Source organism: Dermacentor albipictus, chromosome 3, assembly GCF_038994185.2.
Source record: "Dermacentor albipictus isolate Rhodes 1998 colony chromosome 3, USDA_Dalb.pri_finalv2, whole genome shotgun sequence".
Lineage (NCBI taxonomy): Eukaryota > Metazoa > Arthropoda > Arachnida > Ixodida > Ixodidae > Dermacentor > Dermacentor albipictus.
Window position 1 is genome coordinate 25,357,255 of NC_091823.1, and position 25,482 is coordinate 25,382,736.

General features: G+C 45.2%; 1 protein-coding gene across 1 annotated transcript in view; it reads left to right on the top strand.

Annotated features, from left to right (window-relative positions):
- The window catches only part of LOC135903864 (lysosomal alpha-glucosidase-like), a 43,045-nt gene that overhangs the window by 1,599 nt on the left and 15,964 nt on the right, over positions 1–25,482 (top strand). Inside the window, exons 2-14 of the mRNA XM_065434272.2 lie at positions 1,440–1,578; positions 5,875–5,948; positions 7,037–7,356; positions 10,079–10,224; positions 15,731–15,896; positions 17,124–17,220; positions 17,866–18,104; positions 18,913–19,044; positions 19,154–19,264; positions 20,648–20,764; positions 22,175–22,374; positions 22,712–22,845; positions 24,251–24,402. Coding sequence (XP_065290344.1) covers positions 1,547–1,578; positions 5,875–5,948; positions 7,037–7,356; positions 10,079–10,224; positions 15,731–15,896; positions 17,124–17,220; positions 17,866–18,104; positions 18,913–19,044; positions 19,154–19,264; positions 20,648–20,764; positions 22,175–22,374; positions 22,712–22,845; positions 24,251–24,402 — 1,920 coding nt within the window. The 5' untranslated portion in view covers positions 1,440–1,546. The remainder of the gene's footprint in view (positions 1–1,439; positions 1,579–5,874; positions 5,949–7,036; positions 7,357–10,078; positions 10,225–15,730; positions 15,897–17,123; positions 17,221–17,865; positions 18,105–18,912; positions 19,045–19,153; positions 19,265–20,647; positions 20,765–22,174; positions 22,375–22,711; positions 22,846–24,250; positions 24,403–25,482) is intronic.

The window sequence follows — 25,482 nt, forward strand, 5'->3', positions numbered from 1 at the left end:
AAGCAGAGTAACGCATGAGTTGTTTCTTCGTCTAGCCGAACCAAATATAGCCAAGCAACAGCAGTTCACCCGGCTAAACAGTGGTTCAACAACTAAAATAAAGGCTAGTATGCTTCGCATCCTGGGTTTAACCTTAGCTAAGCCACAGCCATTTTAATTTGCCACAACCAGTGCACCACAGCTCCGAGAGGGTCCGAGAGGGCTCATGCAAAGGAAGCAACGCCAGGTCAGGAACGCGGACATGTTTTCCCAAGCAGCGGAAAAAGAAAAGAAGAAAACGTCAGACGGGAACACGCATCTTGGGCTCTCAAATATCAACCACGGCGCGCAGGAAGTTCCCCACTCACAGATGCCAAGTCAGCTCCGTCCTGCCTTCCTTGCTATTTCACTCTCTTTCGTCTATTCCTCTCTCCTCGCAGTCATACAGGAGAACGGGGTAATAAATAATCTGGTCGTCAATCCCTCCGTGTTTGGCTGGTCGTCACTTTTCGTCGGCCTGGCCAAGAGAGATGAAGTATTCGAAGCAGTTAATCCTTAGAATGTGAAGCAAGCAGTAGAGTCGGAGGCTTCGCTCTCGCGGAGTAGTCACCAGGGTGTGTTCCTTCGTTTAGCATGCTTGGTCGAGTGGGTCGTCAGTCAACGAAGCGCTTCATCTATCGCATCGAACCAACACAGATAACGCGGAGTGCGTGTGGGTTCGTCGACCGTTGTGTTTGTTCGAAGAACATTCACAACGAGGTACGGACGACAGCCTACGGAAATGTGTTTCGCCCACACATTAACAAATTCTGACATCATGCAGGCAGCTATCTGTTGGTTTGGTGCTGTTGTTCGCACGTATCGCTGGACTATACAGGGTAAATTTTGCGCTCTGAAAGGCATTCTAGATTTACGCTGTGATTTGGTTTGGTTTGGTCTCTCTCTCTCTACTAATGGCGCGTACCAACTGACTCTTGGAAGTAATTTTTAGAATACAGGATCTCGGTGAATGGTGTTGTAAACACAGTGCACAGAATTGTAAAACAGGAGCTAGTGTTTTGCGCTTGAATGCGAAAACACTCCACGTACTGTTGATAACGATAGATGTCACGTATTTCTTTTTTATTTATTCTGTGGCAGGTTGCCAAACAGCAGCGATAATTCATTTACTACTTTCCCCAAGAATTCACGCTCTCTTGAAAAGTTTCACTTACGACTAACCCTCCCGAATTCAGAAATGCGCCTTAACTTGAAGCCCATGCTCGGCTTCGTCAATATTACGCATGTGATGAATGTGCCCAAGGTGCTCATTGCATTTCCTTGGCCGCGTTCACTTCAGGCGTCTACTTGAGCAAGTGAAGCATGGGCTTCAAGTTAAGGTGTGTTTCGGGATACGGGGGTGAGAGAGGTGAAGCCAAATTTTTTAGCCTTTTTTTTTTCCCCACAATTCGACCTTACAGATAAAGGCAGTCAGTGTGACAAGGAAGTTCAGTGCCAGAGACAAGTGTGGGAAAGAGAGAGCAGATTCTTTCGTCGGCACGCGAAGAAGCGTCTGGCAGAAGGCAACATGCTCTTGAGGTTGATGCCACTACTGTTGAGGTACGTCACACTTATAGTGGATCCATCTGAAGTGAGCGTATTTCTGACGGCAAACTGAAGCAGCCGTAACATAAACGTACCCTGTATGTCTTGTGTTTCAATCCTACGCAATCTTTCGTCTTTTCTGTATAGCGCCTGCTTGTATTAACTTGCGTGAGGAATGCACAACTCGACTCGAACCGCAGAATAATATAATTCGTATTTGTAAGTTATTGTGCTAAGTGGGAGGTTCATTAATCTATTGAATGGCTTTGTTCTACGTCCCAATGTTGCATGTGTGGTATACGAGAGACGTCCTAGAGAAGGAATCTGGATTGATTTCTGCTATTTGTCGTTCTTAAAGTGCGTCGAAATCTCGGTGTGCGAGCATCTTTCATTTGTTGTCCTTTGTAATGCAGTAACCACAGTATTTTCGTTCTTGCATTCAGTAACAGAACGGGCCGTAGCCTGCTATATACTATGAATATAGCAGGCCAGGAATCGAGCCACGTGAAGCGCTGGGCTCGCTTCTCTGCCACAGAAATAAAACCACAGGAAACGGTGTAACCTTTAGAAAAGGTGTAAAAAGGTACCTAGGTTACGTTCTGTTGCAGTAGTCATGTCCGTCCAGGTGTGGTGTTTACGCATGCTCTTTTAGAAACTATAAACGAACGAACGAGGTTATCAATCGCAACGCTACTGATTCATAATGCCGCGCGAAATATTCTCGCACGCTGACTACCTGCTTGATATAAAATCTGTAGTTACAGATCAAAATATATTTTAGGTCTTTAAATGGCACAAATCTATATAACTTTAGGTATTTCTACGAATTAGCGTAAACCGAGATTGTGTTCTGTCGCCCAAACTCGCTCTGAAAGGGAACCCCTAAATTTTACATTTTTCAAATTCTGGAAGTTTGTGTGACATTATAGGACCACAATTGAGTATTTTCGTCCTAATACGGTACCAATGCATTGCAGACTACTTACGCTGCGTCACAAAACTGTTAATGCAGTATACAGACCGGCCTCGCCTCATGACAAGTGTTACTAGTGGAGCCGTGATACCTTTAGAAACACTGAAATTTCGGGTCGCTCATTGTTTCTTACGTGAAAGTTAAAAATTTCTCCAAAAAATCAAATGAAATGCAACGTACACTCTTAAAGCTAGGGTCGGCAGATTCTGAGAGAGTTAGGGGTTCCTCAGGAGAAGATTTCGCAACTTCATGTCGGTATTCCCGTGAACGTCCGTAATCGGTATCATGTCAAGCCTGTTCCCAGGAACATGCATCCGGAGCGAAATGTTGGTAAAAGAAAGGCAAGGGGAGCTTGCCTACTGAGACTCATTCGTGATGAGAATCAGAAGGTTGGCTTCGTCGATGCTTCTTTCAACGAGGAGAGAAAGGTGTTTACCATAGTTGTCGTGGACAATGAGGGCAGTCTCGTTAACGCTGCTACCGTTCGGACTGATAGGCCAGAGGTCGCAGAGCAAGCGGCTATTGCGCTCGCCTTGGTTGACAGGCGCAGGCCTTTTGTATATAGCGATTCAAAGTCGGCCGTTAGGGCCTTTGAGAAGGGCTCGGTGGCTAAGGTTGCTTTTAAAATTATGCAGACGTGTGAGATCTCTCAACACTACTTATGTTGGTTCCCTGCTCACCTTGGGATGATCGAAGGAGCCCCTCCGAATCTCAATGAGTCCGCTCATGAGGCAGCGCGAGATCTTACCCTCCGCTCTGCCCCGCGCAATGGCGTGGCGGTACTCCCCGAGAATAGAGACTCCCCTTCCACATACAATGAAATCACGAAGTATTACCTTCTTAATCGCAGGGTTTACAGTTTGCCGCATCCTAAACTAAACAGGGCTCAGGCACTTACATTACGCTTACTACAGACTGGTACTTATCCTTGCCCACGGAGACTGAACATGTTTTATCCAGAGACGTATACAGAGCCTTATTGCCAAGACTGTGGTGCTTTAGCCACGCTCGAACACATGCTCTGGTCTTGCGAAAGAATTGAAGACTCGGCGATCAAGGATGCGTCCAGGTGGGAGGCTGCACTTCGCAGCCCGGACCTGGATGAACAATTCTGGGCTGTCCAGCAGGCTCACGATGTGGCCGTGAGGCTTGGCCTTCCGGTCCCGACGTGGGAGCGGCCCGCTTAGTGATGAACTATCACTACTTGCAGGACCAAATAAAGTTTTCCTTCCTTCTTAAAGCTAACTTTGAGTGGGCTGTGGTGCAAGAGCATCTTACATCTTTTATTTTACATATCTTACACATTTTCATACCCTCTAGTGGAAAAATTTTGAACCCGTTCATTTCGACGCCATGACAAGGTCTCAACGTCAGGTATCGATGACCTTCAGTTCCTAACTGATTGGAGGACGTGCACCCGCAAGGCATAGGAAACTATATATCCTTGTTAGAAGGGACCAAAATATGTTTCATTGTATACGTACCTTATTACTTCGCACGAGGCATGTGCTCGTGCAACAGTATGCAAAAAGCAATATAGAAGCCTCACTTTCAACAACCAGACGTTAAAATACGTCTAGCAGTATCTTTCGTGCTCGAATGAGATTTTGGTATGGTCGCACGAGCATGCAAGTGGGATTGAACAATTGATTTCTTATCGTGTTTGTAATTCGAGCATTTCTCCGCGCAAGTAGCCGCCTTTATCGCGAACGATAGCTGCGGACTCTCAAAGAATCCTCTGTGGTCGCTACAAATACTCGTGATCTGTGCGATGACTTTCTGTCAGCTGCGGCACTAAATACGTTGTCCACAGCTAGAAGCACTTCTCACAGTTCGCGGAACAGATGGGCTGTCGTGCAGTTTTCGTTTCTTTGGTGTGAACACTAAAATGAGATTCCAAACACGGTCTTATATTTAACTACTTCATGAACAAACACATGCAGCACAAAGCTATATATAACGAGCGGAAAGGAGAAGTGGTGATCTCTATCTGAATACGCACGGGTTAGGCTAGAAAAGCTTTAGTTCACAAATGAAAAAGAAGCTGTAAAAACAAATCTCATGGGTAATATGTGCCAACAAAGCTCGTTCACAGTACATTAAAATTTGGAAAGAAATTGTCGGTGAAGATAAGTTTCTTGAAACCGAGGAGTTCATACAAGCGGCACAGATTTCTCCTGCAAGCGGTTTTTCCACAGCGAAGTACCACTTTCATATATCTATTTTATTATTAAAGCGGTAGAACTTACACGGTAGCTCGAGGCGTATTCATACCGTCGGCACCGCCGTCGCCGGTGTGCTGTCCGGCTATCGACTGCGCATGCCTGGTCCTAGTGCATGAAGGTTAGAGGGTCTCCAGTGATGCTGCCATGCTGGTACAGGCGTTGTGCTCATCCGTGCATTATATGTACACTATATCGTTTCTGCTTAACTGCTAAGTATAAGTTTGCCTGAGGAGTAAGCGTACAACTAAAGTTATCTAATATTCCACAAGGCGTATGGCTAATGCCGACGGTTTCCCATCGATCTCACCTCGTGCGCCACCGAGGTGCGATGCATGCGATGCCACTGGTGGCGCTCTTCATTGCGCAAGCTGTGTGAGTCGCCTGGTAGCCGGCGGGACGCTGTTTCTTCTGCGGAGTAGCGGTTACCTTGCTTGATGCATCGCCCCAACATGTCGCACCCACGCATAGTTAGAACGCTGTCCGTGAGTTTAAGCTCACCGCTAAACCTTGCTATCACTGTCAATACATCGCAATTCGGGAGGAAACGGCGTTTTATTTTAAAATGCGCGTTGTGCAAATTTTGTAGATTCATAGACGGTATTCGTCCATGTTACAGTTCGTTTACTTTGCATTAAGTAGCGCATTGCGCGTTATCTTGATGACACATCTTAATCTTTATTACTGCCATTAAAATGATAAATAGTAACAAAATTCCCCGTATATATACTCAGACCGTAAACGTTAGAATACAGTATGCAGTTCGAAAACTACCGTGTGCTAACAATTTCACCGTATCTCCACACGATTAAATCTAGGAAAATCGCAGAACGAAATATGAAAGGTACAGCACCACCCACACATGCAAAGGGAAAGATAGGAAAAAGCATAACTGCGAGTCGGCCTAGTTGGAACAGATTCATTTTTAAACAAGCGTGTTTTGTGCAAAACGGAGCGACAAAAGGAGCGACACAAGGACAAGCGCTCGTCCTTGTGTTGCTCCTTTTCTTTGTCCTTGTTTGTTTTGCGGAAAAAAAGTTTGCTTAAGAAAGAAAAAAGACACAATGACCAACAACTAATTATTCTGGCACGTTTGTCAATTTTTGTCATCTGCAGTGTGGCGTGCTGTCAAGCGGAAAATTTTTCATCGAACGCATTTGGTAACTCAAGCCAGGAAAGAAATTTCACCGGTAAGAGCATGAACGAAAAAAAGTGGGCGTTTTTAGTCTTATCAAATCGGCATTGCTCAAGCACTGCGATTACCGCACATACGAAGTTCTGCTCGCCAGGCTAAATTAAATTATGGGGCTTTACGTGCCAAAACCACTTTCTGATTATGAGGCACGCCGTAGTGGAAGACTCCTGAAATTTAGACCACCTGGGGTTCTTTAACGTGCATCTAAATACACGGGTGGTTTCGCCTCCATCGAAATGCGGCCGCCGTTGCCGGGATTCGATCCCGCGACCTCGTGCTCAGCAGCCCAACACCATAGACACTGAGCAACCACGGCGGGTGATCGCCAGGCTGTCTTGTACAGTACAGCCGACGCAGGCGCACTTGACAGCTGAATGATACCGTAATTGTAGGGTTAACTGTTATATAAACGTTACCACTAATCCTATAGCGTTTCTTTATCTTAATGGACAGTTCTAAAGTAGTGTACCAAAAATGTTTGAGCACAGTAGAACAAAACTGTGCCCACAAAGAAACATTGTGTAAGTTCATTCTGTAAGCTGATCAGTCTTACGGACTCCTTGAATCTTCACTGGTGCAGAATTGAAATAGGTTATAGTGTTAGCGCAGTCAGGGACGTGTTATTCCAAAATGTAAAAATGAAAGCATACCGCTGTCACCTATATTTTCTCGCAGTACCTTCTGATGAGGTCACAAATTTTTAGCCTCTGAAGGGGTTAATGAGGTGTCTATTAATTAAAAAAAAAGAAGCTTCGTTAAATTTTAAAGCCAACCAATACTCAGCCTGGTAAAATTATTGAGCTTTTATGTCGGGCAAAATCGCCGCAATAAGAGAAAATGTGGCGAAATCCGAGGAGCCACATTGATGCTATGAAATTCGCAGTTATTTTGCGAAATCCCAAAACGGAAGTTTCGCCATTAGCTTCAATGATACTTCCTTACCACGAAGTAAAACAAACATATCTCAATAAGTAAGTTAGAAATGCAGACTAATAAACTACTTTCTTAGTGCCTCTATAAACAAAATTTACCAATTGATCTTCAAGATAAGCTAAACACTAATTGTGGCTGCATTCTTCCTAGGCTACAAAGAGCAATGCCGACTGGCCAGCGTAGTGGATCGCTTCGACTGCTATCCAGGTAATGTAGCTTCAGAGGAGGATTGTGAGGCCCGAGGTTGCTGCTGGGGCACGCTAGGTGACGCCTCCCCAGATGGAGAGCCTACCATTCCCAACTGCTACTACCCCGCCGACTATCAGGGATACGTGCTCGATGGCTTAAACCACTTTCCGGATCGCATCTCCGCGAAGCTCCGCAGGAAAATTCCTTCAGGCATCGACAAGGACGTGCAGTCTGTGGCAGTGAACATCGTCTTCTACGAGAACGACACAGCCAGGATAACGGTGAGCGAATTTCGGCATCAAACGGCACCCAGTCGTGTCTCGACGTGGAAGATTCGCATGCAAAATCACGCATGGACGAAAACGCTGTATGCCTCCAATTTTGACCAAGGACAAAACACAAGCCCAGCTTATAAATTCTGCGGGTTTGGCAACGCCCAAAGTAGCTAAAGGTCCTATTCGAGCGCCGTAAATGTTTCGCTGTCCTTGGCGAATATGTGTGCGAGCACCCGCAGGGGGCATGAAATGCGCAAATAAATAAAGGAATACATAATGAGCAATTCCATTCTGTGAAGGTGGTTGACTAGCGAAGGTGTTTAGCACACGACACGGAGATGACGCATAACTTTGAACAAAGGTTCGAACTCATTTATTGTCTTGATGGATGGTCATCGTGACGAAAGGTACGCACATTCATTTATTGTTTTGGTTGGTAGTCATTATTTTACTAGCAAGTGCAATCAGACTCTTTTATAATGTCAAATCGATGGACGTACGCCGCTGGGTGATCGGTTGTGCCGAATCAGTGTGGCATCGCAAGGAATATGTCTGCAACACGGAACGCGTCAACCACTACAGTTTCGGTACCGACACATCCACATCGAAATCACCGACAACAGGGATTTGATGTCGATGTGTCATCAGGGACTATGAGTCATTGCATTTTTTGCTTGCTCACGGGAGTGTGAGGCATTGATGATGACAGTTTTCGACGTGCTGTTCTGTATGTTGTATGCGTGAGTAGAAAGAATTCAAGCACTGTTCGCTTCACTTTGCTGAGTGCTTGTAGCCTCTGCCTTATGGGGCTATGAGCCATTGCATTTTTCGCTTGCTTACGGTAGCATAATGCTTACGGGGGTATGGGCCATTGATGATGATATTTCTTGTTCACGGAGAACAAAAATGCATGGAACCCTAGCTATATACAGCTTCACTGTAATAATTCGTTATAAAATCCACAGTAATTCATAATTGGAGCTTAGTGGACCTCAGCGGATTGGTGGTAATAAATCCAGTGAAAGCTGAGAGCATGCTCACTTACTTTGGGTCCTATGACGGACGGACGGATGGACAGATGGATGGATCGATAGATGGATGGATGTTATGAGCATTCCCGTTAAAACAGGGCGGTGGGTTGCGCCACCAAGCCCTTTTTCTTATTTTGCCTATGGTCTTAGCTATACCTTTTTGAGAGAGCGTGAGAGAGAGAGAGAGAGAGAGAGAGAGAGAGAGAGAGAGAGAAGTGGTTCTGCGTGAGAAAGAAAAGGCTGGCGCTGTCTTCTGCAGCCCTCGAGGGAGCAGGCTCAGTGCCAACGCAGACTCGCATAGTTGTACGCGCCACTGGCGCAGAAAACTACGAAAATCTTACTGTAATTCTTCAAGTCAACAGGTCTTTTCGAGCGTTAATAGACTTTGCATGCACATCCACCTGCATGCGCGCAGCAAGTGTTCGCGTTCTTCTTTCACTTCCATCGCTCCTCTATCCCTTTCCCCCTGTGTAGGGTTTGCCCTATCGCGCGCCTGGTTAACCTTTTCAGCCTTTCCTTTCCTTCTCGTCCTCTCTCCGGCAGGCCTGCATTACTTTTGAAATAAGTGTCAACAAAACGCGACCCGAACAGATTGGCGTTTTACGCATTATTTTCCCGCATATCCTTCGATAAGTTATCAGAGAAAATCTAAGTAGAACGACCAAATATTTAGTTTGAAATAAGGGTGACTAGGGCTATAGTCTTGTGATTTCTGCCAGACAGGCGCCACCTGAGCAATCTCCGACTACAATATTTTTATAATTTGTACATATGTTATCATTGCAGCTCGCGAACATAATTAATGTACCCGAGAAACATAAACCATCCTCAAAGCAGAGCGAGCTCCTGCAGCTCACACTGTAAATAAAGTGAAATTTTTGAAAGTGAAATTTTGAAGGCGCTGTATTATAACTACCCGTTACGCGCTGTATTTTCACATACAAGACAGGGGATGGCTGCGTTTTGCGATTTGCTGTTTTATGTATAACTTGTTTTCCGCGTTTTCACAGATTTCTTAAGTCATGTTTGAAGTCGCTTGCCCAGTGAATGATCCACTAAGTAAATGCTTAAATAAGCAATGTGGACAGCAAGAGTGTTTTCTTAGTCTGCGTCACAGTATTCATGCTCTCAAAAATTATTCCCAACCATGACAATTCCAGCATTAAAAGCTCGAAGCATTAAACACGCGTCTCTAACTTGTTTTTTGTATGGCAAATTCAACATGAAATTTGAAACAGATGTGAAGCCATTACTATATTTGCTAGCAGGACAATAAAAATTAAGTTTTGAAAGAAGGCACATCGTTTTGCTAAGAATCCTTTCTCGTAACTACATGTGAGCTTCCTGCGGTAGCATAGAGGCTACGGCGTGTCACTGCTGAGCGCGAGGTCGGGGGTTCGATTCGGACCACGGCGAATGCATTTCTATGGGGGCGAAATGCAAAAAAACGCCCGTGTACTCCGGTTTAGGTGCACGTTAAAGTACCGCAAGTGGCCCAAATTAATCCGGAGTCCCCAATTACGGCGTGCCTCATAATTAGATAGTAGTTTTAGCGCGTAAAACTCAAGATTTTAATTGACCTACATGCGGCCACATGCCAATGGTGACGCAGAAAGTGAGCTTCATGACTTACGTGCATCGGTTGTAACAAATAAAACGGCGATCAGGCTAATTACGCATTGTTGCGTGTTTTCCAGATTCTGGATGCTACTCAGACACGGTTCAGGCCACCTGTACCACAGATTCCAGAACGGAAATACACTGGTAGCCGGCTTTACAACGTGAGCCTCTCGAAAGATGGCCAACTAAGAGTCTACCGCTTCGATCGTCATTCAACGACTATGTAAGTTGACGTTTGCGTCAATAATAACACAGAAGGGTTCGAAGCACGCGTGGTTGATTCAGCAGCGTTGCCGTTAAGAAATGTGTGCCCACTGACATGCAGTGTCTAGCCCTTGTACAGACCATGGTCGACGTATACGACATGCGGACAGACCAGCAGAGTACGCACTCAAAAGCATTCTATAGTCGGATAAAAATTTGGGAGAAAAAGGGCGTTTACTCCTCGAAGGCGGATGCACACGAGCTTCCACCAATGGGCGCGCACTCTAGACTGACGTCATGAGCCGGACGGCCGGTGACCCCGCCGATGCAGATGGCAGCCTGCGCTTCGAACTGGGCCGAATCGCGTCAGTTGTGTGCGTCTGCCCCTCGTGAGAGTGGATTGCCAAACTGTTTGTGGTGGTGTATCATGCCGGAAGTATTATTGCGAGCTTACGATGCACCATTCGTGCCGCATGCGTTTATTCTGAGCCACGATACGGTGACAGAAGATTGCAGCGACCCGACGTGGTTGCTCAGTGGCTATGGTGTTGGGCTGCTGAGCACGAGGTCGCGGGATCGAATCCCGGCCACGGCGGCCGCATTTCGATGGGGGCGAAATGCGAAAACACCCGTGTGCTTAGATTTAGGTGCACGTTAAAGAACCCCAGGTGGTCAAAATTTCCGGAGTCCTCCACTACGGCATGCCTCATAATCAGAAAGTGGTTTTGGCACGTTAAACCCCAAATATTATTATTAGATTGCAGCGAGCATCGCTGACGGTGCGCTACGCTTCGTCTGAAAACAGGATCCCGCGGCGACACACTGTTAAAAACAAACATGCTGCGTGTTTGTTCAATGGTGTTTGGTTTTGTCCCAATGTGAAGTTACGACGAGAAAAGTTCGCCAAAGTCTTGTGCCTAGTGTTAGCGGCGGGTGTGTTCATGTACTAGGTCGCTGTACAAAAAAAAAAATAAGATAGTGAGAAGGAACGAAAAAGGGATAACCTATCATATTTTTGAAGATAAGATTGTAATAACACAAAACCAAAAAGTATAAATATTATGCTATTTAAAACCAAGAGCATTTATTTAAAACGATGAATTAAGCATGCTTGTATTTTTCCTGCTTCGATCGTCCTCTCGCCCCAGGTTTGTAATGGTTTCGATAAATGCATTGCCTTTCTTTAATTACTTCTTAAACAGCAACTGATTTAATTTAAGCTCGGAAAACGAGTAGTAAATGTACCGTGTACATGTAAACCAGCGCAAAAGCCATGCAGAGCTGCGCTTTCTACTTTTGTCCCTTACAATGAATCTAAAATGCAGACGACGCGCAGCGTTGTAAAAGGCACGTGGTTATTTTTCTCTCGAAATATGCAATGTGCTGTAGCACTCCAGTCACGATAGCTCTACTAAGCCAGTTGTCAGAACACAAAAATATTTATTTATACCGAGGAGTAAGCGCTTGAGAAGCTCGGTTTTTTGAGCGGGACTATTTTGGTCGCGGATGCAACCGGCTGTGGCGCTTCGGTCATCTGGGTGGGGCCTCCCCTTTTTTCGAAAGTTGTCTGGAGCGGTTTGTAAAAACGGCCACCGGACATTCGTGATATAGCAAGGCAAACAATAAGCAAGCGCGGCTGACCAATGACACGTAGTTCTTAGCGACGAAAATGTTAACCCCAACCAAAGTCTTCAAACAGAGCGTTTTTTTTTCTCATAACCAGCAGTCGAACCAACTTGGAGCTCAGGGTATGTGACACTGACTATGTGGCCGCTATTTAATGCCGCTATTTCACGTCAGCTTGGGTGTCCCTGGTTATGTGCCACATGTTTTGCCTCTTCAATGATAAAAATATATCCTTTGAAATAAGCTTGTTTTAATGTATAAGGGTCGTTCAATAAAGACTAATAGATGCTCTGAAAAAGTTTACTTCCGAAAATTATTCATCGGCGCATTTATCCCTCTCTATAGGATTCCCACTAAGCGAAATACAAGCATCTCATCGTTTATGCGAAGTCTAGGTAACATCAGTCAAGCCATCTTTTGCCACCTTCTAGAAAATCACCTCCGAAGTTTTAACTGCTCCTTGTTCCATGTCTTGTTCCAGGTCAAAGCAATGTCCTTTTTTCCCGGTTTCCCGAAGTATCGCAAGAGTTTCCTTACCAATTCTACTGTCCCGATGCGCCACTCCCACTTCTTTATGTACCTCACGATAAACAAACAAACAAACAAACAAACAAACAAACAAACAAAAATGTTGAGGAGACTTACGTTTCGCCTTTAAGAGTGGAACGCGATACCATTCAAATTGGCTGAGATGGCGAAATCACAAACGCACTAAAGGAAACAAGAGACACGGTACAGGGTTTTGTTAAACAAAACGACCTAATATGCTCCCCTAATAAATCTGAACTCTTGAACATCAGAAACAAATCGAACAAACCCAGGACCATGGAGGATCAAGCTTGATTCTCCCATTAGTGTCCATTTGGAAAGCCGACTAGTCCCACATGTACTAGCTGTTGGGATACGGTGAATGCTAATACAAGATAATTCACATAATTCAGAGGCCATGATGAAACTACGAGCCATAGCCCGACAAATACGTGGCCTACGCAGGCGAGTAGGCCATGCGACGTAACGGCATGAAGGAGGCAGATCTATGTCGGTTGACCTAAGATTTTTTGATCAGCCTCGTAGTATATTCATCGCGTACTAAATCTCCGACTCGCCCACAAATAGAAAATAAATGGCATGGTTCGCCAAGAGAGGAAATGTAGGGAGTTTTGCTCCTTGAAAATACGACTCTGCCTAGGCACTACGGAGGAGTTTCTTGGCGCGCGTTTTATACGTTTTTTCTTAGGCGTGCCGGCAGAAGTCGCGGGGCGCGGTAGTGCTGAACTTACCACCGCAAGTAGGCGGCTCGAGGCAATTATATTTATTCGATCATGTTTTTACTAATTGAAACAACGTGTCATTATTTCGCATTATTGGTGGCGCCTCCAGGACACCAAAGCGGCAACGGGGACATCAAAGCTAGGAGCCGGACTGGCCCGTGGGTTGGGCCTCTGCGGCCCCAACTCACGGGCCGCCCTGCTTCCAGCTTTGATCGCCCCGCTACCGCTTGGGTGCCCCGGAGATCCTGCGCCGCCTGCTTTAATATAACCTCAGGTGTTCTCCTGAGGCCTCCGTTTGCCGGTTACATGTGCCCTCCTGGAGCAGTGCTAGTAAAATATCCGATCTATCGCCGCGACGAAAAAAAGCGACCCGCGACTTATACAACACCAGTCCAGAACATTGTCTCTTTAGGCAAAGCGGTCACCAAGCGGCGTCTGCGCCCTCTGCCTTACCGCGCGGGCAGCCAGCGGCGGAGCGTATAAACCAACTCGACCGCACTCCGCAATGCCGGCATGTCTAGGGGACAAACGAATACAACGCGCTCTAAGAAACCTCCTCCGTAGTGCATAGGCTGAGTCCTATATTCAAGCAGCAAAAGCCCCCACATTTTCTCTCTCGAGCCCGCTCTTACTCGCGCTGAGACGGAGTTGTGTGTGCTCCATTCAACGCCAGTGGTCCGTGAGGTCCGCGGCGCGTTTGGCAGCGTCCAAGTCAGTAGCGTCCGACGCACCGCGGATGGCTGTTTGACTGAGGCGAGACTTGCAATCATGTTGTCTGTGACAGGAAACTATTGCTTCTATATGAACCAGTGCACAGTATGGCGTGGTGCAGTGTGGTGAAATGAGGTGTGCCGTTGCGAACATGCACTACACCCATTTTAAGATTGTGGCTAGTATCATGTCCAACCAATCTACTTTGCCGGTAGCCATTCATGCACTACACCCATTTTATGCGAAGCATATAACGAGAGCTCAACCCAGCTCCTCAGGCGCGGCGGTGTCGCCTTCAAAACCAATCTACTTTGCCGGTAGCCATTCATGCACTGCACCCATTTTATGCGAAGCATATAACGAGAGCTCAACCCAGCTCCTCAGGCGCGGCGGTGTCGCCTTCAATACCACGTGACACCGTGACGTCACGACAGAGGAGAAACGGGGCTCCAACTCGCGCCGTCGCTCGCGGCGTCGCGGCGGTATATAAGCAGCTGCGCTTGCCTCTGCTAGACACTCACGAGGTGAGATGCCTCCTGGAGACAGAGCTGCTCGTTGGAATGAGAAGCGAAGGTTGCGGCGTGCTACAGAGACTGTTTCTAGGTGGCTTTGGCTCAACTCTTGCAAGATAGGCTGGGTGGGAATCGAACCAGGGTCTCCGGAGTGTGAGACGGAGACGCTACCACTGAGCCACGAGTACGATGCTTCAAAGCGGTACAAAAGCGCCTCTAGTGAATGCGGTGTTGCCTTAGGCACGAGCTGTTTCTAAGGCTCAGGCGTGCGTCGCTTGCTCAGGCGCACATTTCGTTGCCGCGCCGAACGCTGCGTTGCTCGACGCTCACCGCGTCCAATGCGGGGCGCGTAGTCGCTGCGCCGTAGCCCATTGTCTTACACCCTTTGGCGGGTTGACGGGAACGCTGTCGCGTTCCACTCTTGAAGGCGAAGCAGAGTAACGCATGAGTTGTTTCTTAGTCTAGCCGAACCAAATATAGCCAATCAACAGCAGTTCACCAGGCTAAACAGTGGTTCAACAACTAAAATAAAGGCTAGTATGCTTCGCATCCTGGGCTTAACCTTAGCTAAGCCACAGCCATTCTTTAATATTGTGGCTAGCATCGTGTCCAACCAGCCTGCTTTGCCGATAGCCGCTCATGCACTACACCCATTTCAAGGGTGTGGCTAGTATCACGTCGAACCAGTCTGCTTTGCCAGTAGCCACTCATGCACTGCACCCATTTCAATTCTATGGCTAGTATCATGTCCAACCAGTCTGCTTTGCCGATAGCCATCTTATGCTTACATCCACTCTCGATCACGGGACAGCATATTTTTTTCTCATGAGGACAACGTCGCCGCCACCGACGCCGGCACCGACGCCGGATTTTGCGACACGGGTCCTTAACGCTATCGCCTTGAAAGGACATCGCTTTGACATGGAACAATTCATGGAATAAGTTAAGAGACTGGAGGCCATTCTTAAGTAGGTGTCGAAAGGTGGTCCTCCTATGTTTTCAAGGCTTGGTTGGAGGCATGCATTCACTTACTGGAGAGCAAACAGAAAGTGATAAAAGTGCCGATAAATAATTTTCAGAAATGAGGATTTCAGAGCATCAGTCTCAGTCTTTATTGATTAACCCTCGTACATCCATGTACGCGTAAAGCGCGGACTTGCAGGCGACGTCGCTAGACGACGCAGCTTGCGCAGAAGGAAGCGTGAGGGAGGAGCGTTGGCCGGGATAACCTAAGACTATTTCAACCTCTGGTTAATCCAAATCGATCATTATATGTATGTATATATAGATATATATATATATAAACACACAGACGCGTGTCTGCGTGTTTCTTTTGTTTGCCTTGCGTAGGGCGCCCCCATACACAAATAAATAACTGACTTCACCCGATTCCTTTCTTTTCCAGTTTCCACACGAACCTGTCACGCCTCGTGTTCACTGACCAGTTCCTCCAGCTTTCCACGCTTTTGCCCTCGGACTACGTTTATGGCCTCGGTGAACAATGGACGACCCTTCGCCGAAACGTCAGCTGGACGAGACGCTTCGTCTTCAACCGCGACCGACCTCCTAAGGTCTGCATTCACGTCAGCAGTACTCATCCAAAGAAAAAGAAATATTGCGCCTTGGCGTTGTAAATGTTCGGTCGAGTAGTGCTCCAGAGCAATCCACGTTTGATGTCCGTCTCACTGATTCGCAAGCGGAAGCTTCGAAACCATAAATCAACGAGATTAGTGAAGTAATGTAAAGTGGGGTTTTGGCCGCCGTGTCTAGGCGTTAGTGTTATCCGACATTAGTCCATACGCTCTGTGTGCGAAAGTTTTCTGTTGGAGATTATGCTTTCAGACTCTGCGCTCGCTGTGCCACGGTTCAGGGGAGCACGTGATCCTTCGGCTTGAGGTGCTATCGCTGCCCTGTATGTGGACGCGATTTCTCAACCATGTTTACAAGGCGCAATTTGGCTAGGCTACTATAAAAATTAAGCGTGCAACATTGTATGAAATACGATAACTGTGACGAGAGGGTTATATATAAAAATATTTTATTTAGCTTTGTTCTGTATTTAATCTCGGTATCGCTATGAATCAAAAGTGTACTCTTGTATGGCATAAGTACTTGAAAGGCGGTGACAGCGATAAGTATTAAGTCGTTACAAAGGCATCTAACTCCGGTGATTTACTGGCACGAAATGCTGGTAATTGATACTATTTCGAACAAATCTTTCTCTTTCGAAATATAGAACACATAAAACGACTATATGTTTTTTTTTTTGTTGCAGTAACGGTGAAATTTCCACGCGTGTCATGCATTTGTATACGCTCGCGATAAACCTCACTTAACAGTGGCTAAAACGAGGCAGTGGTATCAGTGCTGCCTAAAAAAATTTTCTCGTTCATAGTAGCGGCAGACTGCATTTACCTTGTTTATGAAACTACGTTGCCCGAGAGTTACACTTACACAAGCGTACGCTTGCTCACAAAAGTGTGTGCAACGTGCGCGTTGTCAGAATGATGAATTCGCTCGCAACGTCAAGAACGCAATAGTAAATCCAAGGATCCACTCTGCGCATGCGCCATACGTGGTACAAAGCTTACGCCTGGACCTCCACACATGAAAGCACGACCCTGAGTTCGTTCGTTTGTTTCTTTATATTCATTTAGGTCATTTTCTTTTCAGCTACGTGTTTTTTAATATTACTGACGAATTTGAGTACGCGTATAAATAGGCCCCCAGCAAGTCTTTTCGCGTGCAAGTGCAGATGCATTCTCATATTGATGATGAAAACTTCTTGTACCTTCTAGCCCGGCAAGAACACCTACGGCACGCACCCCATCTTGCTCGGAGTAGACAACGACCGGCAGGGATACGGAGTGTTCCTGCACAACAGCAATGCCTTGGGTGGGTTTCCTCTATTCAGTCTCTTCCTCTTGTGAATTAACTATCCCAAGTGGTGGCCCAACAGAAAATATAAGATTTACAGGCTCTTGCAGTAAGTGCATTGCAAGTATACCCAATGACACAGAAATTTCTGATATTTACGTAACGTTCGTCGGCCACTGCCTTTTATATCCTTAGAGAACCCCTGGGGGTCAAATATTATCCGGAGTCTCCAACTACGGCACGCCTCATAATCATGTCGTTGTTTTGGCACGTAAAAACCCAGAATCCAATATATAGATATAGATATTATTTTCTAGGCAGCGACTTGATGAACGGCCAGGGTTTTCTCAATGTGAGGGTTAATACTAGAATAATGAAGACTACGATAACTGTCTGATTAAAAATCGCGCTCGATCAAAAGCGACAATTAAGTACTGAGCTTAAGCAAACGGTGGTCGAGGATCCACAACATTTTGTAAGCCATACGCCTAGGCCGATATAGTCTACTCCGACGCATTGTTTATGTGCAGGTGCGTACTGCTCTGAAGATACTCCTGACAATGTCAATAAATAATTGTTATCGACAACAAAAAAAGCAGCGTTACACGGATAATAGCAATTACGATGACCATGGCACATTTCGAGCCGCCACTCTTGCTTCAGAGGTGGTGCTGCAGCCCACGCCAGCGGTCACGTTCCGAGCCCTGGGCGGCGTGCTGGACTTGTTCGTGTTCGCTGGCCCGACGGCGGCCAACGTGGTCAGCCAGCTGCAGCACGTCGTGGGCATGCCCGCAATGCCTCCCTACTGGGGACTGGGCTTCCACCTGTGCCGCTTCGGCTACAACTCGCTCAACCGGACTAGGTACATCATGGAGATGAACATCAAGGCCGGAATTCCACTGGTATTTACACAAATGCTGTCTTTCCTTCGAGTGTGTAAAGGGCGTAATTGACTACTGGGGTAACTTGTTGAGCATTGTATAATGGTGGAGCGCAACACGACCAGCGTTCGCCCTGTGAGGTTATTTTTTCTGTTTATTTCGTTGCCGTGCCATTCTTTCGCTAGTCCTACGACAACATAGAAAAGGACTAAAACATTTATCGTAGATGTTCCGGTTTCTCCTCTTCTGAGCTGTTTTGCATAGGCGCTGGTTGATGTGCGATGTGTGTGACATGATTTTGATATAACCTTTCCGGGTAGTACTGACTCGAAGGCCTGACACATAAGTACCGCTAAATGAACGCACAGGAAAAGATTTAATTTGTAAGGCTATGCATTCCTAGACGTGTTTCTGACCAAAAGGAAAGGCAGGAACGGAGAATGACAGTTGTATATATTCTTTTCTCTCCGTGCTTGCAGGTGTGTGTTTAACAAATCTGATGCAGTGTACTTGTACATTCATGAGCAAGCATCACTGCAATATTGGTGCTAGCGCCAGTTTATATAATCTTGTTTTACAGCTTAGAACATCATACAGCTCTCTGAGATAAGTATATTAAAGTTCATCATGATTTGGAAATTGGAAAACGTTGCAGAGCTCGTCCCGTGAAATTTATGCCTCCACTGGCATGTTGAGTCACCATACAAGTATTCTTTTTACATGAATTAGAAGTATTCTTTTTAAATGCATTCACTTAAGAGAACATTCGTTACATTGCCACGTAAATCCCTTAGAAATATGCTATTCTCTTCTCTTTTGCGACGTCAAGGACACACAATGGAGCGACATTGACTACATGATAAGCCGGAATGACTTCACTTACGACAAGGACAGGTTCCGCGGTCTTCCGGAATTCGTCAGTGAGCTCCACGCTTCTGGCCGCCACTACGTCATGATCGTGGTAAGTGGTTTAACGAGCACCTTGAATGCTTGCCCATCTGAAAGCATATTGTTTGAAGATGCATTGTTTCAGGCACTAATACATCAAAAACATGTCTATTTTCCCACAGGATCCCGCAGTGAGTGGTTCTGAAGCACCCGGCAGCTACCCTCCTTACGATGACGGAGTTGCCATGGATATCTTCGTCAAAAATATCACGGGAGGCATTGTTTACGGAAAGGTATCAGTACGGCACCATAGTCGAGCGTTTAGCCATGTCGACGCGCTCCTCTAAGGCTGAAAAATAAAAATTCCGGACAAAACTCGGAGGTCTGCATATATGAAGAAGCGCTCCTATGAGCCAAAATAATTTCGTATATTGTTCAGCGCGTTGAAACTAAGCTTCTTAAGAAGGTTGCAAGAAAACGTGTCACAACCAAACAGTGACAATTATGAAGGCAAGGACAATTCGCCATTATTTCATTAACAAAGACAAAGCTATTTATTAAGAATGTTCTGATCAAGCTTCTTATGGCATATGTTCATCGGGGCCATAATTATTTATCAACTATCGAGGCAATTATTCACCGAGAGAAACCCACTTAGCTTAATTTTTTAGCATGCTACAAGACACCCACAGTCAAGGTTCCTTCGGACAGCGGAGAGAATTTGTTATTCAAAAGTTTCGAATATTCGCACCCGCCTATTATTCGCACCCGCCTATCGATTGGGTGCAACATTGTGATATATAATATAAGGCTTCAAAAATTGCAATGTACATATGTTTGCCATTTTTACCCACAGTTCCGTATTTAATTAGTCATTGCTCGCAAATTGAGTAGCTCTTCAGAGTACTAATAGTAGTAAATATAATCATAATTGGTATAATCATTATGACCAGAAACATCAGAAGCGTTTTCGCACGCCCACAGCAAGCCGAAGGCAATTAAATCCCTGCAATGCAGTCAAAGTATGTAGCTGCCACACCTTCCTTGAAATGATTTGCGGAAAAAAAAGAAAATAGATTTGCATGCACTTTATAGTTTTCTCCCTTCTATAGCAACTTGCTCAAAGAAAAACCTTAGTGCTTCGTAAAAGATTCGGCCCTAGTTTACAGCTCAACGCGCGAATACATAGCTTAATCGCTGGGTTTTATTACAATAATTATTGCACGCTTTTGCTACAGGCGCATTGTTTCCGACCAATGCCTAGCAGTAGAAGTGTCCAATGGACATATATATTTAGGTTACACAAACCCTTAAATCTTGCTCTGCCAAGTGAAGCAATGGAAGGCGTTGTGAACTTAGATTCTACCATGACCCTGGTGCTGGCGTGAAGTTCGCCAACGGCATTGCAATGAACAGCCAGTTGCAAAGCCTAATCTTAATCCTGACGCTGACTACTGACCCAGCTTTACAGCGTAAATTGAGGCGGTTATGATGACATTGGGACTTTTTCTTCAATATTATGTTATACACCTTCAAGTTGTACTTAAGATAAGCGAGATGACTTGGAAAGGTTGTGTTCAACAAGTGCAAGGGGCTGCTAAATGCGCAGTCAGTAATGTGAGGCTTTCATCTAACGGCAGCTACTCTAGCATCACCCTGCATTCTGTACTCGACAGGTTTGGAATAACAAGAGCAGCGTGTTCCCTGACTTCAGCCACCCCAATGCGACGGCTTACTGGATGAAGCAGTTCACCAGGTTTCATGATGAGGTTCCTTTCGATGGCGCCTGGATTGTGAGTATTCCATTCACTTTCTCTCTCAGTTGAAAGATTAGGTAAAGTATTTTTCTTCCAGTGCTCGGAATATCATGGCTGAGTGTAACTCTTGCCCTAGCATGATCCGATTCTGCAGTTCACTGTTTTGTTTTTAGCGAAATCTAGTATAGTTTCTTCTCGCATAGCACTGCATAGTTTAATTTCATAATCACCTGCGCGATGGCACTAAGGAAACGTCACTAATTTAATGACAACAATGAATTTCCTGAGGAGTGCCTTTCGAGCAGCATTGGGGCACTTGGACGACAGGCCTTTCATAGAGGAGAAGATCTTGGACTCCTGGACTCAATTGCCTGCTATGTGCAAGGCCCCAAATGCGCTGGTGCGTTTCTGCAGTATGATAGTGCACAAAGTCGTAAGTAGCTGACCCGAAGATATCGTGCATGGAAGAGAATGAGTGAAAAAGAAAAGGCAGGGAAGTTGATCAGCAAATATCGCATCCGATCAGTTTCCATAAAATTATAGATGAGAAAAGAAGAAAAACAAGATTAAGTGAAGAGAGGAAATCAGAGCGCACGCAATTGCAGAAAACCGTTCACTTGCAGAAAGCGTTCTGAAAGCATACTGTTGTTTAAATTGCTCTGTACTAGCGCGCAGAAAATCTTGACGTTTCTTGAACACTAAAGGATTGACTACCACCTAGAATGAGCGCTCGTTTCGTGTCGTTCTCTTTTTTGTCCCGAGTCATACAGGTAAATTCAATGCCTGGGGTTGTGTTATACGACATTTTGTGCAAAGAGGAGGGCTAAATTAAGTTATGTATGACATATTATTCAGTTCACGGCCAGAATACAGTTTTCGCCATGTACTCTTGTATCGACAGTCACTCAGCCCTACGGGGAAAACGGTGGAGTTTACTTTTCTGAACCCTTCTATGAATTGACTGGCTTCATCAGCTAGAAATCTTTACGCTTACACGTGGACGTAAATGTTCACGGTAGTGTGCTGTACGGAAACACACAGAGAGACCTCCAGACTTCAACCGCCCCGACGTAATCATTTGGGAATATTTGTACAGAAAATGCGCTTAGACTTCAAATCAGTGAAACATCAAATGATCACATTACATATCTCTGCCACTGAAAATGGCCGAATCTTTGCCGTTCTTCTGTTCTGGTGCCCTCGCTTGTGTAGCAAAATGGAGATAAAGAGAGAAAAACTTTATTAAAGGTAGTTATATAAATAAAGAAACCCCTGTGGAGCGAAAGGGAACAACAGGTGTTTGTAGAAGGCTAGTCTGTGCGGTCCGTTGTACACAACACATAAAGCTCTTGCATGTGTCAGAACGAATGAACCTGCTAGGGCAGTGAACTACAAGGCCGATATCAAGGCGCGAAAAACAGCGACAGTCCCTTTCTTATCATGCAGGACATGAATGAGCCATCCAATTTCTACGACGGCCACCAGGACGGCTGCCCTCCGAACCAGAAAGAAGATCAACCGCCGTACGTTCCAGGCGGAGAGAAGCTGTGCGCATTGACCCTTTGCATGAGCGACCGTCACTACATCTCGTCTCACTACAATGTCCACAATATCTACTCCCAGCTGGAGGCCAGAGCAACGTACAAGTATGTTGATACAGAGTAAATGCAAAATGACTGCAGTATGCAATTACATGAAATGCGAATCTTTGACAATATGTTGCACCGAAACGGCTGGTATGCATATAGATAGTTAGTCCGCAAATTAACAAGGATGGCCACATTTTGTGATATCACTTTAGGGTTCTGTGTAGGTTTATTTAAGCATTGCATTATTAAGGAATGCACTAAATCTCCGACTACACGACGCATAACACTTACCAAAAAGGGATTTCGGCTGGCTATGCGCATGGCTATGGGATGGCTATAGCTAAATTGACTATGCGAATGACAGGCTGTAATCTGTTAATTTTGTCATGCTTAGAGCCCTCGTTCAGATCCGCCGGAAACGACCCTTCATCATTTCCCGGGCGACATCACCAGGACAATCTGTGTGGTCGGGCCTCTGGTCTGGAGACATCAGCTCTTCGTGGGAGGATATGAAACTCAGCATTCCCAGTGAGCACTGAACGTTTTAAATTATGATTAACGCTATATAAGACAATACAGACAAGGACAGTACAGATCCTACCTGTGGTCTGCGCGCAAGCAGTCGAATAAAAGCTTCCAGCACTGCCTCAGCCATCCAGTGTAACAAAACACACGACAACAGCATAAAAAAATCGCACATGCTGCCAAAGAAGAAGACTTGAAGATCTTGCAGATTCGCTTGACTTGGTCGCGGAATGGCATAAGAGCCACGAGCAACGTGAGGACTTGCACAAGCAAAATACCTCTTCTTAAGCAATACTCTAATAATCTTGCGTGGCATGTGGCAGTGGCGATATGGCTCTGGAATGGTGTAGTTTGGTCACAGGATTCTGAACACATGGAAGGCCCAATCAAAAGGGTATTCTTCAATTCGAACAACGAACCAACTGGCCCAGCGGCGCGTATTAATCAGTATTAAACGTGCCAATAAAATATGCGCGTTATCGTTGGCACAACGTTTTCAAAGATAAAAGAAGTTGAATAACAGGATCATGCGACCATCGGGTTCAATCCGAGCTGCCATTTTTAAGTGTGTTACATTCAAGAAACAAAGACAAATACGGATGGCCTAAAAACGGTATTTTCAGTTACACAGTGGTGCCAATGACTGCCTCCCGAGACAGACCGAGTAGTATTTATTTATTTATTTATTTATTTATTTATTTATTTATTTATTTATTTATTTATTTATTTATTTATTATTCCCGTACATCACAGGTTCCTATTGCAACATTATGTGAAGGGAGTTATACAAAAAACTGCAAGATCGATAAGATGGAGCGAATGTTTTCGAGTTTTGCTATACAAGTAATCAGTACGTTATCAACACAAAACTCACAGAGGAAAAAAAAAACTATTGAACAACAAACAGCAAAACTGTTGAATGCACTGGTCATGTTGGGTTAGTATTGATTAGAGTTGTAAATGCAGATACGAAAATTTCGCTCAACGCGAGTGCTTAGTAACACCAGAAAAAGTAAGACTTTTAGTACCAATCAAACATACAATGGCTATGCAGCTCGTCATAGCAACCAGACTCTTCTGATTGCGCGTGTACTGATAGCCAAAAAGTAGAACACTGTGCAGAATTTTATGCCGTGAGAGCGTGAGGGTGTGGAAGGGTGCCTATTTGCAGATGTCGGTACCTTAAGCAAAATGATATACACTAAAAGCCCTTTATAATTTCAACTTGGTAAAGTGGCTAGATGGTGTTAGTACATTCAATCTAATCTAGCTCTTAAGCAAGCATTAAAATATCACGGTCTTTGTTATGGATATGCCAATGCCGTAACCGACGAGTGTGTTCTTCTCACAGACACTAGCTGCCTTCTTGTAAAAAAATATTTCCTAAAGGCGTGAATTCGGCTTTCAGATATGCTGAGCTTCAGCATGTACGGAATGCCATTAATGGGGGCAGACATATGCGGCTTCAACAAGGACGCGACTGTCGAGCTGTGCGCCCGCTGGCACGCCCTGGGAGCCTTTTATCCATTTTCCAGGAATCACAACAGCCACGATGTAATCGTAAGTTTTCACGTTTACTATGTAGAAGTTTTACGAGGCACCTTCGTCCCTTCAACTTCACTATAAAAGGAATTAGTTATCCATCAATAATAGCAATGCACGTTTCATTTTTTCATTATATATGCCCGTGCTTCTATTGCATCATCTATTAAATAAGTTTTGGGCCTCTCACTTCTTTTGTTATAGAGTAAGCAGCATCCTAAAGTTATATCTTTTAAAATAAATTTGATGAATTAAATTTGCAATAATGCGCACAATATACTCACACCATCCTCTCAAAAAGCTTGTTTGATGACTTTCTTGTTTACAATACAGCCAACAATGTAACCACCTGCATACCTATTATCACCGGAACAACCGATGTTATTGGATTAAGGCTGCAGTTGAACATCATTTGTATTATTATCAGCTGCATTGTTTTCTTGTTGTATTGTGTATTTGTCACCCACTCCCTTCCTTGCAGATTTTGGAGCTTGAATGAATTCAAGAAAATAAGTTGTCATGCGTTTGTTCTGCTTCTGAATTCTCAGAAGGCTCTTAGCGAGAAAAGAAAACGGTAATACGTCTTAGCGCATAGGGCTACTACAGTTGGGCTGCAGAGCACGAGGTCGCGGGATCGAATCACGGCCATGGCGGCCGCATTTCAATGGAGGCGAAATGCGAAAACACCCGTTTATTTAGATTTAGGCGCGCGTTAAAGAACCCCAGGTGGTCAAAATTTTTGGAGTCCTCCACTATGGCGTGCCTCATAATCTGAAAGTGGTTATGGCACGTAAAACCCCATAATTTAATTTTTTTAGGGCCACTATAGGTTCCAACGCTATCCGATGATTCCGTTGCACGTAATAATAAGTTAGATTAAACGCGTCTACCAAAGCAGCACCTCAGCTATGGCAGACGCGTCAGTGGCGCGCTCCTAATTACTTAAGTACACCAGGATACACCAGATTCAATTCATGAAATTCTCGATGCGCAGGCGTTTCCGAGCTTATGCTACCCTGAGCATGTATGTGCCTCTGCGGCCGGAGATCCACCGCGGCTTGATGGTAAATAGAAGGGGGGCACAGCCAGCGATACGTT